Source organism: Lissotriton helveticus, chromosome 4_1, assembly GCF_964261635.1.
Source record: "Lissotriton helveticus chromosome 4_1, aLisHel1.1, whole genome shotgun sequence".
In the NCBI taxonomy this organism is placed as follows: Eukaryota; Metazoa; Chordata; class Amphibia; order Caudata; family Salamandridae; genus Lissotriton; species Lissotriton helveticus.
In genome coordinates, this window is record NC_136063.1 from 296,394,260 (window position 1) to 296,415,797 (window position 21,538).

At 48.9% G+C, this 21,538-nt stretch overlaps 1 protein-coding gene across 2 annotated transcripts in view; it reads left to right on the top strand.

Moving 5' to 3' along the window:
• The window catches only part of ATAD2 (ATPase family AAA domain containing 2), a 558,187-nt gene that overhangs the window by 289,444 nt on the left and 247,205 nt on the right, over positions 1-21,538 (top strand). For both annotated transcript variants that reach the window (XM_078686807.1, XM_078686808.1), the window contains exons 21-22: positions 17,601-17,797; positions 17,970-18,129. In XM_078686807.1, coding sequence (XP_078542933.1) covers positions 17,601-17,797; positions 17,970-18,129 — 357 coding nt within the window. The remainder of the gene's footprint in view (positions 1-17,600; positions 17,798-17,969; positions 18,130-21,538) is intronic.

A 21,538-nucleotide genomic window follows, 5' to 3' on the forward strand; every position in this document is an offset into this window, starting at 1 on the left:
CTTGTGTGGTGTCCTTTCACTGGGTGTTCAAGGGGTAATGTGATGGTAAAACAGCTGGCTTAACACGCCCTCTAGAGTCTTAGCCTTAGACTGCTCGTATCCATGCTACTAGGATAGCTGGTCTATAAGGTTGACTTACAACCAATCATCAATAAGGGTTGTTTGGACTGATATATAGTGATCACTAGAATAGTGAGCACTGCACATCAGGCCAACTTCTCACACAGACCACCACCGTCGGTGTCTTTATTGCCTCGGGGCAGACCATGATGACAAGTCTTGCCCCGACTGCCGGGCCTTGATGTCGAAGGCTAGAAGGGAGGCGATCCCATAAGCTGCTTGAGATCCGGCAGTCGGCTCTGCGCCGCTCGAGGTCGAAGTCGAGGGACCGGTCGTGGAGCCGAAGTCATAACTGCTTGACGAGCCACCACCACTCGTCGGGCTCCAAGTCCTCGGGTAAGTCGATGCATTCGAAAAAAGTCTAAGAGGCGTTATCGCTCTTAGCCTCTAAGCATTCCTAGTCCGGCTTTTCAGGCCCATTCGATGCCAGTGGGGGGCAGGGTTCGCCATCACCTCCTCCACTGGCGCACCATCACGTCGGACAGGTGGGTGCTGCAAATCGTCCCAAGGGGCTACGCCCTCACCTTCGAGGTGACCCCTCCAGCCATGCCACCGCAGTACCACCTCATGTCGGGGGATCACTTGAAACTACTGCAGGAGGAAGTTATGGCCCTCTTGGCCAAGGGGGCCATCGAGCACGTTCCTGGCCCAGAAGTAGGACGTGGTTGCCTATTCCCACTACTTGCTGGTACCCAAGAAGGGCAATGGAGGCCTACGCCCTATCTTGGACCTACGGAGCGTCAACAGCTTCCTCCGGAAGGAGAAGTTAAAGATGTTGACTTTGGACAGGTCCTAGCTGCCCTGGCCCCGGGAGATTGGATGGTAGCGTTGGACTTAAAGGACGCGTATTTCCACATCCCCGTCCTGCCGGCCCTCCGGCGTTACCTGCGGTTCACGGTAGGCCACGGGCACTTTCAGTTTACCATGCTCCCCTTAGGCCTTACCAGCGCCCCTCGGGTGTTCACGAAAGTGATGGCGGTGGTCGCAGCTCATCTGCGCAGATCAGGGGTTTCAGGCTTCTCCTATCTCGACAATTTGTTGTTGACGGCGGGCTCGCCTTAGTCAGCCGTCTCCCACCTCCAGACTACGGCCGACCTCCTCCACTCACTGCAGTTCTCCATCAACGTGCCGAAGTCGCACCTGTGCCCCTCTCAGAAGCTCCTTTTCATCGGAGCGGTTCTGGACTCGGCGAGGTAACGGGTTTATCTCCCCCGAACAGCGGGTTCAGGATATTCAGGCTTTCAGCCTTTCTCCCGAGTCTCGGTCAGGTTGACGCTGGGGCTGATGGCCTCCTGCATCCTTCTGGTGCATCACGCTAGGTGGCGGATGCGGGCTCTGCAGTGGGACCTGAAGTTTGAGTGGGCACAGCTTAAGGGCAACCTGTCCGACCACGTCCTGATCTCGGAGGGCACTGCGAGTCAGTTGCAGTGGTGGCTCACGAACCGCGATTGGGTCAGTGGCAGATCCCTCCCCCCAACCGGCTTACGTAGTGGTGACAGATGCGTCCCTCCTGGGATGGGGGGGCCACATGGGAGAGGGGGAGATCAGAGGCCACTGGTTTCCGGCGGAATCCAGGCTCCATATCAACCTTCTGGAGCTACGGGCAATCCGACTTGCACTGAAGGCATTTCTTCCCTCTGTCCGGGGAAGTTTAGTGCAGGTGTTCACGGACAACATCACCGCCATGTGGTACTGCAACAAACAAGGCGCGGTGGGGTCGTGTACCCTTAGTCAGGAGGCTCTGCGCCTCTGGCAATGGCTGGAACACCATGGTGTCACCCTGGTGGTTCAACACCTGGCAGGTTCTCTGAACGCCAGGGCGGACAAACTCAGCCACCGGTGCATGATGGATCACGAATGGCGTCTGAACTCGGGGGGGCCTCTTTCAGCAGTGCGGAGAGCCTTGGTTAGATCTCTTCGTCACCGAAGAGAATGCGCAATGTCATCAGTTCTGCGTGTTGTAATTTCGAAGGCGGCACTCGCTCGGAGACGCTTTTCTTCGCGAGTAGAGCTGCAGTCTGCTGTACGCCTTTCCGCCTATACCACTTCTGCCCAGAGAGCTGAAGATCAGGCGTGACCGGGCCCAAGTCATCCTTGTGGCTCCGGACTGGGCATGAAGATACTGGTATCCCGAGCTACTCCGCATGTCAGTCGATCCCCCGATTCGTCTTCCTCTTCAGGAGGACCTTCTGTCGCAGGAGCAGGGGACGGGCGTCCACCTGAACCTGTCCAGTCTCCACCTACATGCGTGGTGGAGATTGAGCGGCGGCAGTTGAGGCCATTTGACTTGACTCCTGAAGTCTGTGATGTGATTCTGGCAGCCAGGCGTCCCTCCTCAAAAATGGTATATTTATTTATTTTCTTATATAGCGCAGAGATGTAGAACTACCAGTGAACTATGAGGTCGAATAAAGATGGGTTTTAAGGCCCTGCCTGCAGGTGGAACAAATTTGTGGCATGGTGCACAGCAAAGGCTGTAGATCCACTTTCAAAAGGAGCGCGCTGCCTACTCCTCACAGCTGCGGTGAAGGAAACTGTACTGGTCAGCGCACAAGAGGCAATTCAGTAAGTCTTCTCAGCAATTGTCTGTACTCCCCACCGGTCGACAGGGCAAAGCATTTACATGTTTATATTCTTATCTAGTTATTACAGCATGTCCATGTTCCAGGACGTAACTTAGATGAGGCGAGAGTAAAGCACGTTGCCTGGCGTTTGAATGCACGTGAGGCAACAGACTCTCTAACGAGTAGTTTGCTTTTTTAGACAAGGATGGTAGCCTTCAAAAATAGCAACAGGCAGGTGTGGAAATTTGGGGTTTTTACTTTTTCCCCCCTTTATTTACAGTGTGACTGCATAGAGCTGCCTTCCAAGTTGGCTGAGTAGTTGAACTTCCCCCTTTTCATGCTAGTTACTTGCACTCAGCAGCCCCTCACAAATTAACTACGACAGTGCTGGTTACCATTTGTTGATGCTACATCCAGCACCTGCTGCGAAGAAACTTGAACGTAATTACTTCATGGAGCGCTCCGATCTGAATAGGCCCGATTGTCTCCAGAACTATCCTTGAATCAACATACTAACTGGGGGCAAGTCCACTACGTGGTACCCCAGACATGTTTTGTTTTCTGGATGGAGGTGTTTGTTGGAAATGAAAGTTAACCATATTTGTCACTTCAGCATCTCATTTGTGAAGTCTCTTCCAGTGCCTTAGTAAGCGTGTGCAGACATAAATAACATACATTTATTTGTAAGTAGATCAGAACTTGGCATGGTCCTTTGGATAAGTCCACTATGTGTTCCCTCATAATTCATTTCTTGTTTAGATTCAGATCGCCCTGTACCTTGTGGCGGGGTCTTGACCTTCATTGACCCACTCCTCCCAACACTATCGAATTCACTTAGTAGGTGGATCACCAAGCTTTGAAAGCATTCACCTTTTGGAGGCAAGACCTTAACACGCATCCATTCTTTTACAGCTTTTAATTCAGACACAAATGGCAGTACATTGTCAGGTTTTTTTTGCAAGAAATTGGTGACTCCGTCCCCTGCTAGTCCTTGGGATCCTTACACCCCCTCTACATGTAGGTTTAGGATGCTGCCTGTTTGTGAACTCTGCTTATTTCATTACAGCTTTTGTCAAGCAATTTTCTGTTGCAATCCCATGAAACATTGTTTCATGGGATTGCTGCGTTTAGTCATAATTGCTGCTGCGATTCTTTGCGTATAGTCATAATCTTGTGAATAGTCCCGCCCTTGTGCAGGGACCCAGGAGCAATCTAAATAGTCTCTTAAGTTGTCTTTGTAGGAGAGTAGGGTCTGATTCCTATGGTACCCCCACTTTTTGCTTTTGCTTCTCTGGTTTTCGACTTAGATGTGGCTCTGGGCCTGCTAATCAGACCCACAGCCCAGATGCGCTCTCTCTAAATTTACACCATGTACTCTAGGTACATCCACAATTGGGAATTGGTTCACCTTATCAGCCCCTGTACAAGTGTACCATAGGTGCCCAGGGCATAGGTGTAACCAAGGCCTACCAGGGGCTGCAGCATGTATTCTGCCACCCCTGGCTAGCCACTCAAATAGACACAACTGGCTGATCACTCAGCTGGGGCAAGGTCGTGTAATCACCCCTTGCTTAGGTATAGTATTCCTATATCTACCCTTATATATAGACACACAGTAACCTATATGTCACTCCTATGGCAGGCCTTAACAATCCTGGAGGCAGAGTGCTTGTTTATGTGTGAGATGGTGCTCTAGCATGAGCTGAGCCTGTCTGCAGCTTTCGGAACCATGTCCTTATAGCTGTTCTATGATATTGCCATACCATATACTCTTAAGTGCATTATGAACCATTATGCTAACTTTGGTTTGGCTTTATCCAAACATGTCGTGTAAGGTGTCATACGCTTTGGAATACTACCCCCTCACCAATTCTGGCGACGGTGATAGGATTCCACCCTTCTAGAGGGAGAAGACATGTTGTTGCTGACTATCCCGGTTAAAGTTAACCAGAGTCCCAGCGTCACAAAATGGACGCTGCTGCCACCGACACAAGTCTGACCTCCTGCTGCTGGGAGTCCTTCCAGTCACGGAGGTTTGGACAATAGGTTTCCTGCCTGGAGAGGTGCGAGCACCGAACCAGACAGGACTTTGTGTATTGGGACAGGGAGGGCTGAATAGAATGAGACACTGCCTGGAGCACCCTAGGTGCTCCATGCATACCCCGGTTCAAACCGGTTGCTGGGGCACTCCAGCCCCAGCTCTGGTGTGAAACTGGACAAAGGAGAGGCTGGTCCCACCCATAGGAGGGACCTAGAAAGTAATCCAGACCCTTTTAGTTGTATAAAGGTAGGAGCGGAGTCCTGAGACTTTAGATTAATCCTGAACCGAAACTTGACACGAAACTCTGGACCTTCGACATTCTGCTGAAGCTGATGACTGAAGAATCTCCCTTGTGGCCAAGGAGTGACCACCCTGGGCAACCAGGCACCATCCAGCAAATCAACGGCTTGCTTTGTCGACGTTCCCGCCGGAACCCGAGCACAGAGCCTGACAAGACCCAGACTTCCAGACCTCTGAGACCTCTCTTCACGTCTGCAGCATAGCTGAGATCCGTGGAGGCGACGAGACACGTGGGACCGGACATCTTGCAAAGCCTGCAACTTGCTAACTGTGCAGCTCCTGAGGCATCCTCGAAGCTGTGCACTGGGGATTGAGAAACCCCGAACCCGAGCTCCACCAGCACCGAAGATCAGCCCTCCACACTCCACGAGTTCTGCGTGGGGCCCTTCTGCTTGTGTTCTGCTCGACGCGTTGTCCCGTTGCTGGCCCGTTGGCTAGTAGCCTCTGTGACGACAATCCTTTTTATCCACATCGCTGGTCTGGTTGCTCCAGACTGGCCCTTGCTTCCCTGCAAAGGTGAAGCATCTCAGACCTTGCTGGTCTGCACCAGAAGCCTTTGTTGTATCCTGCGTGGGTTGCCTTTGCCAAGACTTGTTGACTCCAATCCGGCAGTCAACCCCTCCATCTGCGAGAACCTTCGTGGGACAGCTCCTCTCCAGCACCTGGTCGTCGTCGACGTCTCCTGGTCAACGTGGCTGCAAAGACAAGCTTCAAGACAGCACCTGATTGCTCCTCGACGTTGTCTGGTTCCTTCCTGGTTCCACCCGGTCACTGGCTAGTGACCCAGACTCTGTCCCCTCTGCTTTCAGGTCCTCTTCATCCTCGATCCACCCGGACCTCTTCCTCCTGGTCGCCTGCAGCATCTTTCTTTCGAGGCTCCATAGGACTCAACGACGAAACCCGACACATCTTCACACCTATGCACCCACCGTCCGTGGGTGAGGTAACGCGAGTACTTCGGTGCTCCTAAGGGTATTGAGTATCCAAGTGTTTAGGTTTTTAGTTGTTTCCTTCTAGCTGAACCGGGAGTGTCCTAAATCCTTCTAAATCTAACTACTAGATTCCCATTGACTTTGTATTGACTCCCGCGTGTGTGTAAAGACACTGCACGCGCCGCCTACTTCTAAACTAAGGTTCAGATAGTGTATCCCCAGCGATGCCCTAGGCCTTTCCTTTTCTCGTGACGTGGTACTTATACCACTTTCTTAATATATAGTTTGCTTCGCCCCTAGGGCCTAACTGTAAATTGTGCAACTTAACGTATTCTGACTAAATAACTTATGTGCTTTTGCCTCTGATCTCATAAAGAGTTCAGAGGAGTATGTTGTAGGAGAGTGGGGTCTGCAATCCTATGGTCACCCCAGATTTTTGCTTTTTGCTTCACTGGTTTACGACTTCCCCTGGCTGTGGGCCTGCTAATCAGACCCACAGCCTAGCTGTTCTCTCTAAATTGACATCCATGTACTTTAGGTGCATTTACCAATTGGTACTGGGCCACCTTATCAGTCCCTGTACAGAGTACCTTAGGTATCCAGGGCATAGGTGTACCCAGGGTCTACCAGGGGCTGCAGCATGTATTATGCCACCCCTGGCTGGCCATCCAAAACTGACACAACTGGCTGCAAGACAGCTGGGGCAAGGTGGTGTAATCACCCTTTGCTATAGATATAGTATACCTATATCTAACCCTAAAATGCACATATATATTCCTATCAGTCACTCCTATGGCAGGCCTTATCAATCCTGAAGGCAGAGTGCTTGGAATTATGTGAGATGGTGCTCTGGCATGCGGAACCAAGTCCTAATAGCTGTTCCATGGTCACGCTATACCATATACTCTTAAGTGCATTGTAATCCTCGCGGTTAAATGCTAATTTTGGTATAGCATTATCAAAACATGTCGAGTAAGGTGTCATACGAATTGGAATACTACCCTTCTAGGGGGACACGACATGCATGTAACTGAAAACCCCGGTTAAAGTTAACTCGAACCTTGGCATCACAAAATGGATGCTGCCACCACAGACACAAGTCTGACCTCCTGCTGCTGGGAGTCCTTCCAGCGAGGGAGGCTTGGACAAAGGGTTTCCTGCCTTGGGAGGTGCTAGCACCACCCCAGACAGGATTTTGTGTATTGGGTAGGCCAGGCCTGAAAGGAATGAGACATGCCTGGGGCACACAAGGTGTCCTGTGCATACACCGGTTCAAACCAGTTGCTGGGGCATCCCTGCCCCAGCTCTGGCGCTAAACTGGTCAAAGGATAGGGGGTGTAGCCACCCCCTTCCTGGTCCCACCCAGGGGAGGGACCTAGTCAGTAGTGCAGCCCCCTTTAGGAGAATAAAGGTAGGAGCTGGTCCCATTTCAAATTAGATTAATCCTGAACTGAAACTCTACAAGAAGAAACTCTGCTCTTCGACTTTCTACACAGAAGACTGAAGAAATCTCCCATCAAGCGTCCAGCGGCTTCACTTTGTCGTCTTCCCTCGAGGATCCAGACTTCAGAGCTCGACGAGACCCGGATTCCCAGACCTCTCCGACCTCAACTCACATCTGCAGCACAGCTGAGATCCGTGGGTGTGACGAGACACGTGGGACCGGCCATCTTGGAAGAACCTGCACTTCGCTTCCAGCACGACTCCCGAGGTAAACTCGACCAAGTGCTTTGGGGATTGAGAAGCCCCAGCCCCGAGCAGCTCCTGCACCGAAGATCAGCCCCCCAACATCCACGAGATCTGCGAGGGGGCCCTTCTGCCTGTTTGCTGCTCGACGCATTGTCTGGTCACTTGCCGGCTGGCTAGTGGCCTCCTAGACGACGAACCTTGAAATCTTCACTGCTGGTCTGGTTGCTCCAGACTGGCCCTTGCTCCCTTCCAAAAGAGGGGCACCCCGGACCCTCCTGGTCCACTCCAGACGCCGTTTCCACTCACCGCGTGGGTTGCCTTTGCCAAGGCCTGTTGATTCCAAATCCGGATCCGACACCGCCGACAGCGATAGCCTGCGTGGGACAGCTCGTGCCTCCATCCTGGTCGTTGCTGCAGAGACAAGCGTCCACTCTTCACCTGATCGCGACTACAGCATCTGGTTCCTTCCTGGTTCCACACCGGTCACTGGCTAGTGACTTTGAACACTGTCCCCTCTACTTTCAGGTCCTCTTCTTCCTCGATCCACCCGTGGATCGCACCGGACATCTTCCTCCTGGTCGCCTGCAGCATCTTTTCCCCCAGGCTCCATAGACTTCAACGCAGAAACCAGACACGACTTCGCACCTATGCACCCGCAGCCCGTGGGTGAGGTAACAAGAGCATTTCGGTGCTCAAGGGTAGCTTGACTCTCCTAGTGTCCAGATTCACAGTCGTTTTAGTCCTAACCAGTCAGAATTGTCCGTACTCTTCTTTTTCTTGAACTGTACTGTCCATAGACGTTGTTACGCATCTCGCGTGTGAGTTCACACTCTGCACACGCGTCCCGTGGGCCTCCTATTACTTACCTGAGGTTAGGATAGTGTAGTCCCAGCGAGCCTCTGGACAGCTCCATTCCTTCTATCGTTCTACTTATACCATTTACTTAGTATATGGTTTGTCGTGCCCCTAGTGCACCATTGTAATTTTGTGCAACTTATCGTATTTTTCCTAAGAGATTGTCATGTGCTTAGCCCTCTGACCTCATAAAGAGTTCAGAGGTGTTTGTTATTAATAAATATACTGTTTATTTTCATAACAACCTGTGTGGTGTCCTTTCATCTGGTATTCAAGGGGTTATATGTGGTAAAACAGCTGGCTTCACATGCCAAAAGAGTTAGCCTAAGACTGCTTTGTCCATGCTACCATTAGGATAGCTGGTGTATACGGTTGACTTACAACCAATCACCATAAGGGTTGTTTGGACTGATACAAGGTGATCACTAGAACTAGTGAGCATCATATATCAGGCCAACTTCTCACATATGTTAGTTAATAAATACATATATATTTTATATATGTCCTGTGTGGTTTCCTTTCATTTGATATTCAAGAGGTTACATATGGTAAAACAGCTGGCTTTACATGCCCTCAAGAGTCTTTTAGCCTAAGACTGTTCTGTCCACGCTACCACTAGGATAGCTGGTCTATAAGGTTGACTTACAACCATCCCCATAAGGGTTGTTTGGACTGGTGCAAGGTGATCACTAGAATAGTGATCATCATATACCAGGCCAACTTCTCACAGTCTTCTTCTGCAGTCCTGCATAGACACTTAGGAGAAAATCAAAGACAAATAATGCAGCCTAAAACTACAAGGCTATATTGGCCAGCACTTCATCTTGAAGTGAAAAGGATAGCCAAATAATATTACATTCTACACATTTTGTAAAGTTTCACACCTAGAGAAACTCCCCTTCACAAAAATCCTTTGTCATGATAGAGAGGAAGGGTTGGACAGACAAGCCCGATAGGCTGCCATTATGGGTCTGGAAAAGGGATACCGTGCCTTTAAGCAGCTCTCCAGAGACCCTCTGCCTTTTACATTCAGTTCTTTTTTCCGGCCCTGCTAGCAGGACCCTGGAGCATTGAGCTCTACCTTTATTGGTATATCCTCCATTTGTTTTAGCTTTTCCAGTGTTTTGAGTGTTTCACTCGCCGTCTGGGGTCTTCCTCTTCCAGTTGCTGTCTTTTTTGACCAGTTTTGCCACCTCTATTGTGTCGAAATGCCAGCTTTATTCGACAAGTGCCCTGAGTGTGGTAGGAAGAAGGCTAAATCTGCCCCCCACAGAGTGTGCATACACTGTCTCCCTTCTACCCATGTCCCTGACTCCTGTGATATGTCACTCTTTCTCCAGGAGGACACTGCGTAACAGGGAGAAGATTAGTCTCCAAGGTCTGGAGCAGAGGAGACCTCAAGAACCAGGTGGGACTTCTGGGCATGGAGTGACTCTGTCATCGTCCTCTGCCCGTGCATCGGCCTCTGGGGGACTCCCCAGTCAAGAAAAGGCCCAGAAAAGGCACTGGTCCTGGTCGACCTCGATGGCTTAGACATCTGCATCGAGAGGTAGGACTACCATCTGCTCACCATCGACCCAGGGCTCTGGGTCGAAGCGACGTTCGGCGTCGAGGGGAAGGACGTTGAGACCTCGGTCGACGTATAACTTCACCGGCGTCGGCACACCAGCGACGTCGTGATGAGTCCCGAAGAGGCAGGTGCTCACCGTTGAGGCGACACCGGCATTCGCCTTCAACGTCGACACTAAGATCGACGTTGAGGAGAGAAACAACGACGTCGAGGCGAAGACGCTCGACGTCTTGGAGTTAGTCGTCGTTGGGAAGAACGACGTTGAGAAGAGACGTCAAAGAGGTCGACGTCGAGGAGGGAAATGTCTACGTCGGAGAGGAAGTCTAGGCCCAGAACTGTCTAGTGCCTCGGTGGTCACGTCTCATCCTCATCAGCGAGTCCCCAGTCGCGCTGGTGCTCGCGCTCCGAGAGGTCTGCCACCAGAGCGTCCTCCCCGAGGCCTGCTCGTAAGAAGAGGAGAGTTCTTAGGTCACCGGACTCTGATTATTTCAGGACCTACTCGCCCTCAAGGCCCAGGACGCCCATGCTAAAGCCAAGGTCAAGATCCAGAGGGAGGCATCGCTCTCGCAATGAGCGTAGATCGCCGACGAGGTCACATCGTCGGCGGAGGGAAAGGTCACGGGCCAGGTACACTGACTCTTCCAGTGACATGAGATACACTCCTCCTACGAGAGTGTTGCCAGTGGATGACAATGTGACTTTCCAGGATGTGTTACTGCGGGGGGCAGCGAAGTTGGGGATCACATTGACTGTGCCCACCCCTTCCACTTCTGTGATTTTTGAAACGTTGCAGCGCAGACACCTCTCGCCCTTTGGTGCCAGGACTGGAGGAACCGACCATGGAGCACTTTCTGACGCCCGCCTCGGTGAAGTCTGTGCCGTCTCGACTTCAGAAGAAGTATAGACCCCCGACTCGGATCCAGCGTTCTTAAGAACAGATCCTGTCCCGGATTCTGTCATTGTGACACCAGCCAAGAAGCAGCACTCTACTGCCCCTTCGTCTACGGTCCCTCCCGACAAGGAGAGCCGTCAAATGGATTTGGCAGGAAGGTAAGTCTGCAGTACAGCTGCCACCTCGAAAGTGGCGAGTTCATCAGCGCTCTTGGGGCGGTATGACCGTTTCTTGTGGGAGTCCATGCAGCAGTTCATTGAGCTCCTTCCGAGGGACAGGAGAGAAGACTTCCAGGAGATACTGAATGAGGGCATGATGGCCTCGAACCAGGTCATCAGTTTGGCGGCAGACGCCTCTTCCCTGGCTGCTCATGGGTACTGCCTTGGCATAAACTTGAGACGCCACTTCTGGTTGCGCCTGACCTCGCTTAAACCAGAAGCGCAACAGAGGATTGCTAACTTGCCCTTTTCTGTAACTACCCTCTTTGGGACTCAAGCGGACGAGGAGATGGCCCGCATGAAGACGGAAGTGGAAACGCTAAAAGATGTCGGTTTGAAGAAACCGTGGAAGTCCTTACGCCCCTTCCAGAGGCGTTGCGCTTCCCAGAGGTATCAGCGAGGGCAAGGTCGCCAGGCTGGCCAACAGCAACAGCAACACCAGCGCCAGCAGTTCCAGAAACGTGAAAGGGGCAGAGGTGGCCAGCAGACCTCCTCGGCGAATAAGGGCCCGGCCGGGTCTAAGCCCTGAGGAGTTACTTCCCCCTTGTCCTTTACCTGCTCCGGTGGGGGGGGGGGAAGCATACAGAATTACTTGGCAGAGTGGAGAAAAATTCCTCGGGACAAGTGGGTGCTGAATATTGTTTGCAATGGATACAGTCTTCGCAGTGGATACAGTCTTCGCTTTGTCAGCCCTCCTCCAGCTATTCCACCAGTTCGTTCGCGATACCAGCTGCGCGAACTTCAAGCAGAGGCCAATACCCTGTTAATAAAAAGACCGATAGGAGACGTCCCTCTGTCTCAAAGGGGAAAGGGTCTATACTCCAGGTCCTTCTTTCTGGTACGCAAAAAGGACAAAAACTAGTTCAGGCCCAATCTGGACTTGCGACAAGCAAACAAATGGATTTGCAGTGAGAAATTTCGCATTGGTGTCCTTGCACCAGATTTATCCTCCGCTGCACCGAGGAGACTGGCTTTGCGCAATAGATCTGCAGGATGCGTACTTCCATGTGCCCATTGCACAGAAACACCGGAAGTTCCTACGCTTCCTGGTCGGCACCAATTACTATCAATACACCTTACTACTGTTTGGTCGGAAGTCTGCACCTAGGACTTTTTTAAAATGCATGGCAGTGATGGCAGCGCACCTAAGAAAGAACAAGGTGTTTGCTCAACCAGTCGTCCAGGTACGGGTAGACAAAACCGCCACCTTCCAGGAAGTGCAATTGCATTTCAACAGGACGGCCGTTCTGTTGAATCAGCTGGGTTTGCACATCAACATGTCCAAGTCGTTCCGACTCCCGTTCAGTGCCTGCATTACTTGGGAGCCTCCAATACTCTCAGAGCAAGCGTCTCTCCTTCGGAGGAGCAACGCTTATCGATCCTTCGGAAGGCTCAGGCTCTCATGTTCGTTCAATCAACGACCGTGAGGATGGGGTCTTCTCTTCTGGGGTCGATGGCTTCTTGCATCTTCCTCACACCACATGCACGCCTCCACATGAGACTGCTGCAGGAATGTCTGCAGGATCAATGGGACCAGAAAAGAGGGAGCTGGGATGACAAGATCCAACGGTCTCTGCACGCTCACAGACCCTGAGATGGTGGTGTTCAGCGGAGAACCTCCTCAAGGGAGTTCCGTTCCACAAGGACATTCCCATACAGACTATTGTCACGGATGCTTCTCTCCACGGCTGGGGGGGGGCGCATTCCGACCATCTACAGATCCAAGGAACGTGGTCCCCGGCGGAATCCACGTACCACATCAATTTTCTGGAACTCTGAGCTGTTCATTTGGCGCTGAAGGCCTTTCATCCGTCCTTCCGGACCAAGTCCTTGCTTGTACAGAAGGACAATACGACCACGATGTATTATCTCAAAAGGCAGGGGGGCTCGAGCTCGCGCACTGTCCCAGGAAGCGCAGGCGATCTGGCACTGGCTGCTAGCCAGAGGACTGACGATCACGGCTACCCATCTACCAGGTGTGCAGAATGCTCAGGCAGACTTACTCAGCAGGCTAGTCCAGGAAAACCACGAGTGTGTTATAAATGACGAGGTGCTAGGAAACCTCTTCGAAAGATGGGGCACTCCAGAAATAGATCTGTTCGCCACTGCCGAAAACAGAAAATGCCAAGACTTCGCCTCCAGGTTTTACTAACTGGAGACTCTGGGGAATGCGCTATGGATCAGCTGGTCGAACAGCTTTCTGTACGGTTTTCCGGCCATTCCCCTGATTCCGGCAGTACTCATCAAGCTGTCTCAATCCAGAGCGCAAATGATCCTCATTGCTCCGGAGTGGCCTCGACAGTGGTGGTTCACAGACCTGCTCCACCAGTTTCTCCTACCCCACCTGCGGCTCCCATGTCGGCCGGTCCTTCTAACGAAGTTCGGCGGTCAGATGGTGCACCCCAACCTCTCATAGTTGAGTTTGGCGGCAACACTCATGAGAGAGTACAATATGGACACTTGAATTTGCCTGACAACTGCATGGAAATACTTAAGGAGGCTAAAAGACTATCCACAAGGACTTCCTATGCCTACAAGTGGAAAAGGTTCTGCATCCGGTGCACTTCTAAGAACGCTGATCCTACCTCCTGCAAGGAAGATGTCCTCCATCCATACCTCTTGCATTTGGCTCAATCAGACCTTAATTTTCATTCTATTAAGGTCCACCTTGCAGGATTAACTGTGTATAGGAAATGCCCTTTACAAACATCCTTTTTCTAGATTCCTGTCATAAGATTTTTGGGAAGGATTAAAGAAGGTATTTCCCTCTGTTAGCCTTCATGGTAACTGAATGTGATCCTGTCCAGGTTGATGAAGGAGCCTTTTGAGCCTATTCATAAGGCTTCGCTACAGTATTTATCTTGGAAGGCGGCCTTCCTTGTGGCTAGAACATCGGCCCGCAGGGTGAGTGAAATCCAGGCTTTGTGTTGCCAAGAGCCGTATACTGTTTTTCATGCTTCCAAGGTTGTGATGAGGACTCCCCCTAAGTTCCTTCCTAAAGTCATTTTTGATTTTCATGTTAATCAGACGATTACTTTACCTACGTTTTTCCAACATCCTTCTTCTCCGGCGGAGAGGTATCTTCATTCCCTGGATGTAAGAAGGGTGTTGAAGTTCTACTTGGATAAAACCAAGGACATTCGTAGGTCAGACCAATTGTTTGTCAATAACGGTTCACCCAGGACTGGTCTTGCCACCTCAAAAAAGTCCATCTCTAGGTGGATTGTGTCCTGTATCCAGCTATGTTACCAAAAGGCTAACAAGACTTTAGGGGGGTAAGCCTAAGGCTAATTCCACAAGGGGCAAAGCGGCTACAACAGCTTTGCTACGTAATGTTCCATTGCAGATATCTGCAGGGCTGCCACTTGGAAGTCGGTACATAACTTTGCCAAACACTACTGCCTGGATTCTGATGCCAGGGCAGACGGCCAGGTTGGGCAGGCTTCATTAAGAAATCTGTTTGCACAGTAGTGGTTTTGTCTGTTTCCTCCACCGCTGGTTTGGTTTGTTGGGATGGGCTTGCCATTCTAGTCACAAGATTATGACTATACACAGAAATCCCCTACTACAGAAGGAGTAGTTTCTTACCTGTAACTAGTTCTGTAGTAGGGGTATCTCTGTTATAGTCATAAGCGCCCGCCCTCCTCCGTGGTGAATGAAACAATAATGTACTGAATGCAACAGGCCTGGCTTTATACACCTTCAAAAAGAACTGAAAGTAAAAGGCCTTTGGCTGTGCATCCTGGGATACCGAGGGTCTCTGGAGAGTTCCTTAAATGCACGGTATCCCTTTTCCAGACACATAATGGCAGTCCTGGGTCGACGGGGAGCAGATGGTAGTCATACCTCTCGACGCAGACGTCTAAGCCATTGACGTCGACCGGGACCGGTGCCTTTTCTGGGCCTTTTCTTGACTGGGGAGCCCCCCAGAGGTGGATGCATGGGCAGAGGGCGATGACAGAGTCCCTCCATACCCAGAAGTCCCACCTGGTTCTTGATGTCTCCTCTGCTCCAGGCATTGGAGACAAATTTCCTCCCTGTCACGCAGGGTCCTCCTGGAGAAAGAGTGACCGATATCACAGAAGTCAGGGACATGGGTAGAAGGGAGACAGAGTATGCACACTCCGTGGCGGTCAGTTTTAGCCTTCTTCCTACCACACTCAGGGCACTTGTCGAATAAAGCTGCCATTTCGACAGAATAGAGGTGGCAAAACTGGTCAAAAAGACAGGAAGAGGAAGACCCCAGACGTAGAGTGAAACACTCAAAACACTGGAAAAGCTAAAAAAAAAAATGATGATATACCAAAGAAGGTGGAGCTCAATGCTCCAGGGTCCTGCTAGCAGGGCCGGAAAAAAGATCTGAAAGTAATAAGCCTTTTGATACAGAGGGTCTCTAGAGAGCTCCTTAAAGGCACGGTATCCCTTTTCCAGACACATAATGGCAGCCTATAGGGCTTGTCGGACCAACCCTTCCTCTCTATCATGACAAAGGATTTTTGTGAAGGGGAGTTTCTCTAGGTGTGAAACTTTACAAAATTTGTAAAATGTAATATTATTTGGCTATCCTTTTCACTTCAAGATGAAGTGCTGGCCAATGTAGCCTTGTAGTTTTAGGCTGCATTATTTGTCTTTGATTTTCTCCTAAGTGGCTATGCAGGACTGCAGAACAAGACAACTTAAGAGACTATTTAGATTGCTCCGGGGTTCCCGCACATGGGCGAGACTAGTCACAAGATTGACTATAACAGAGATACCCCTACTACAGAACTGCAGTTACAGGCAAGAAACTACTCCTTTTGTTTTGGTACCTGTAGGACTGTGGGTTTCTATTGCAGAAGCCCCCACTCCCCCCCCACCCACCCACCCATACTCCTTGCCAGACCACCAATGTACCTTTTCATGGTGTGCTTTGGGTCCCCGCCAATCAGGCTCCCAGGGCCTGTGCTCTTTCCCCAAAACGAGTCCAATTGGCCTCTCCGGTCACAGGTCAGCCCCTGGCAAATGGCACCACAGGCACCTGGGGCACTGTGACCAGGGTAGACCTCCAATGGCTGCAGCACCGATTGTGCCAACCTTAGAGACCCTGCACCCTTATGAATGTTCACAATGCTCTCCGATTTTATTTACATATAAACAAAGGTTTTGTGCCTTCATGAAACCGGTTTACCTGCAACTATCCTTAAACTGAAAAGGAGACTAAAACCTCTTTTGCAGACTTTTGAGTATTTGAGCATAACTATCATGTTATGAAACCTTCAGCCAGCTCTGGCTTTTTAGCAGTCTACAAATTGAATCGTGGAATACTTCAGTGATGCAATTAAAACCGGTCTCAGAAAACTTGCTGTTTTTTTTTTTTAAAACCATAAAATGCCAAAGGAAGTTTCACAAATTGCATGCAGAAGTGTGGGTGGTTCAATGAGTGTGAGGCTGTCCGGCACATTCAGGTTAGAACATATTTCAAAGATTTTCAAAAGTAGAAGTGGTCATTAATCAGTGTAGTTGAAAGGGGCAACACATTTCAGAAAATGGAGGGTAGGAATGATAGAGCAACCTCCAACACAGGCAACATAAAAATTGGGTAGGAAGAGCAGAAGCACTGAACAAGGAGTAAAGACATTTGAAATAGATTGCAAATTCTGAGGACCGTAACGGTCTTCAGCACAGTCGCCAGGAATAGAGCATTAAAAATAATGCATTTTGGCACCGGGAGCCAGTAAAGTCCTTACTCTTAGTGTTTGTTGCTTAAGTCTTAAGGTATGTGATGGTTTTGTGCCAGAGCCAGGGGATGGCACATGTAAATTGTTGCGACACTCATCCATTTAAATAGAACACAAACTGAGAACCAACTTTCTGCCTTTTTTGGAGACTTCACAAGATAGAAACAATAGTGTCAAAGAATATAAAGCATACTGTATGCATCAAGACACGCTCCCTGTGGAAATACTTTTTTATTGCATGTACCACCATGCATTGCCCGGAGGACAGTGACAGGCTGGAGTACACTGCAATATCAACTTTCATACTGAACTGTAATTGGAGTGGTGAGAGGGTGAGTGAATGTTATTTTGAGGTTTACCAGTGCAAAATGGGTGACTTCTTTGAATTGAGGCATCTCACTGAAAGATTACCAAAGAAGTACCCTAGCCATTGCAAGAATTGGTCTAGGAATTTGTAAATGCTGCTGAGGCCATGATTTGTAAAGGAGCCAATATTTAATAAAGCTGCAGAAGTCTAGTATCCCGGTACCATTAATTCCACCAGTATACCAGATCTCCACCTGAAATTGCTGAATTGGAACTCCCCTCTAGAAGGATTTTGTGTTCAGTGCATCAATATGTCTTGATCTGTTCAGTCTTTAATCTAGGTCATGATGGTTCACTTTGAGAAAATGGGTTATTAATGCAATGTGTTCCCAATAGTATTGCAGGCACTTGAAGTTTTACCTGTTGCGCCCATGCCGGCTCCCCGGCCTTTGACAACGGAGGAGATCAGAAGACTAGAGTCAGAAGAGGAGGGAACATTGCGAGAACTTCGTCTATTTTTAAGAGATGTCACGCACAGGCTTGCTATTGATAAACGTTTCAGAGCGTTTACCAAACCTGTTGACCCAGAAGAGGTAAGCATGTTTGTTCCTAGTACATGCCACATGGTTGAAAGCCTGGCCTTTTGTTTAAATCTGCATGTGAAAACCATATTTATAATGAAATCGACAACCTGTCCATAAGCATTGTATGATGGTATGCATTGACATACTCAGTGATTTATCCGTATCCATGTTTGACCTGTAGGTCCCCGATTATGGAATAGTAATTGCTCAGCCCATGGACCTTTCCACAGTAATCAGCAAAATCGACCTGCACAAGTATAACACTGTAAAAGACTACCTAAAGGATATCGACCTGATCTGCAGCAATGCATTGGAATACAATCCTGACAAAAACCCAGCAGGTAAAACCTAGGATTTCTTCAGTTGAAGTCTGGTCTACTTGCATGTAACAGAAATTTCACCAGTATGTTTTTTCTTTAGCTCTGTTTGGGAGAATGAAAACCTCACAATCATACCTTTATAGACTTGTATTGCAGAACATATTTTAGACCATTTAGTTAAAAATTATATAAATGTCTACAAAAAACAGTCGTTTTGAGCCCATTAAAAATCAGCTTTGCGTGTGTGTTCTGAAATAACCTTGGTAATATTTGAAACCTTTGAAAATAAACTATTTGAAAACCTCACTCTAGATGCTATTTATTGAAATGAAAAAAAAGTTTAAAATGATGCATTTATGTCAAGTCTTCACCTTGTGTGGACTCGGATGGTTACAATTTGACTTCCAGAAAGTGCTTATGATTCATAGCAAAATAAATAACATAATTTGTTTCATCACTTTGACTTAAAGCCCCTAAAAACAGATTACCTTTTTGTAGGCTTATTTTCCCCCAATCAATGTAAAGGGGCTTTTTTAGTCGATGGATTAGGTGAGATCGCCACCAGGAATATTCTGCTGTGATATGTAGATATTCAGATGGACCCTGTATCTCCAAAATGCGCCCTAGGGAAATGGAGCGTGAACTGTTCTACCAATTATTTTCATCAACTAGATAGTCAAGTTAGGCCGTTAATTGACTCTGGGCTCCTGAGCATCCTTGAACATCACAGGTGACTAGTTCAAAGTAATGCTTTGGGACATATATCCCATCAGCCATAGTTTGAGGGACCTGAACATGTCTGACAGGATCAGGATTGATCTGAGCAATCTCCTTTAAAATAACATCTGTATTTGGGCTCTGTGCTTAACAGAGATCTAGGGCAGGAGAACTATAAAGATATTTGCTGCTATATCTTTGGCCTAGCAATTGCTATGATGAGCTCGTCTCCGAAATGTATCTTGTTTTTTGATTGTATCATTTTATTAACTTGTTAAAATATTTTATTTTTTATAAAGTGAAGCATCCTCTGCACTTGATAGTTTTGTTATGTATAGTGTCCTACTCATTATATATATCTCAGCCCATCCACCTCATGATGGAAGGCCTTGTCTGCTCTGAGAGTTAAATGTCTGAGTCACTTAGCTGTCCCTCAGGGAGAGCAGCAGTATTCTCTGGTTGATACCAGTGGTAAACAACCTTACCCACACAGGCTGTGGTCCAGTGACTTCTTACTGCCTCAGGACCCCAAGAAAGAGCTCAGACGATTGAATGGAGAATAATTCCCCCTTATCCCTTTCATAAGCAAAGGCTAAACTATTGTCTATGGGTACCTTCAACATTGTTAAGGTGGCCTACTCTAAAGTTTAGAGAATCTGATGGGAGGAAAGTGTCCCTTTTTGACATGGTCACCCCCTTTTTTGTTTGATATTTGATACAAATGTGAAGTGCAGTGGGTTCCTGCTGTCCAGGTTGCCAGTGTTCTATCCCAAAAACAAGGTAACTGTGCAATTGTTCCACAGTTGGCCAGACCTTTAGCAACCTTCTAAGTCCCTAGTTTGAAACCCCTGGTACCTAGAGTCCGGGTACTAAAGAGTGCAGCATGTATTGTTCCACCCTCAGAGCCCCACCACCAAACTCATGGAGACTGCCATTGCAGGCTGTGTGAAATGGTGCAGACAAAAGTGAAAACACGACATGGCACACTCCTTGTGTGCCATGTCCCCAAACACTGCATGCAATGTGTAAGTCACCCCTCCAGCAAGCCTTACAGCCCTAAGGTGGGATGCATTATATTACATGTGAGGGCATATCTGCTTAAACAGGTATGCCCCTGTACTATCTAGTCCAAATACTAGATAGTACAAGTGAACAGGAAAGCCATCTTGAGTACATGTGCTGGGCACTAGTCATTACGAGTTCCACAGTTACATTATGGCTTCACTGAAACCTATAATGTATGGTATCAGACACGTTGTTTTAATAAATCCATACTGATGCCAATAGTGGATGTATTAAAACATGCACCCAGAGGGCACCTTAGAGGTGCCCCCTGAAAACCTACACACCTCTAGTGTACTGGCTGACTGGTGTGGACCACCCTGCCATGAGGCAGGTTTCTGACCCCCTGCAGATGATAGCTCACGCTCTGAGGTCAGAAACAACGCCTGCTCCGGCCAGAGGTGTTGTCACCTCTAAGCAGGATGGCTAGTAACCAGGATATCAAACCAGGAGGCTTCAGAGGCCTCTGCCACCTTGGATATGCAACCCTGGCTTACCCCAGACAGTGGAAATGCCACCCCTTTCCCTGGGCTCGTTTGGCACCAGGACAGGTGGGAAAATTAGCTATAACTATCAGGCTAGTTACACCTCTAAGGTGAGCTACCTCTAGTGAACACGAAAAATAGAATTCCACTCTCTTGGTTTTAGGCGAAATTCAATACACTGGGTCAGGGTTATGCCCACTCTCCACAGGAAGTGGTCATATTAGGGAGGGTGTAGGCACCTCAAAGGTAAGTAGCCCATTGGCTATTTCCTCACCCCCCTCCTTTACGTTCCTAAATTGAGTATTTAGGTGGCACCACTGACACTAGGAACTGGATTCGACTGACACAAGAAAACAAAGAAGGGCGGAGAAAATGAAGACTGAGTGTAGGAAAGTGGCCCTTTTTGCATGGTTGCCACCCACTTTTTGCTTATGTTGATGCTGTTTGACTAAGTGTTACCTGGGTTGCTTCCAACCAGGTACCCAGGGCCTATGTACTTTCCCTAAAACTGTACTGTTGCAAACCCAATTGGCAACTGTTACCACATGCAAGTCCCTTGTAAAATGTACCATGGGTACCCAGGGCACTCTGACCAGATAAGGCCTCTAAGGACTGAAGCCCATATTGTGCCACCCTTAGAGGCCCTGTACCTCAAAACACCCCCCACCCCAATGCAGGCTGTGTGTTTTGGTGCAGAGCAAAGTGAACAAACGATATGCACACATACCTGTGTGCCATGCCTACAATCCACTGCCTATGGCATAAGTAAGCCACCCCTCTAGCTGGGTGCACTATACCACTGTTGGGGGTACAGGTACACATGAGAACTTACTTGATCTATTAAACACAAGAATGGGTATATCTGGAACTGTGCTCAAGTGGTTCACGTCCTTTCTACACAACAGAACGCAGAAATTCAAGAGTAACAACTTGATGTCTTTTCCAATACCGGTAACGCTAGGTGTCCCACAAGGATCCTCCCTATCCCCAACTTTGTTTAACCTAGTTATGGAACCTCTCACCACCTTGCTACATGCATCCAATGTTCAATTCCACATGTACGCCGATGACACTCCACTTTATCTCAAAGTACAATCACCCAAAGACATTATGCTCTTGAATTCAACGATCAGAAGCACCCAATCATGGTTGGCTGCTAATCACCT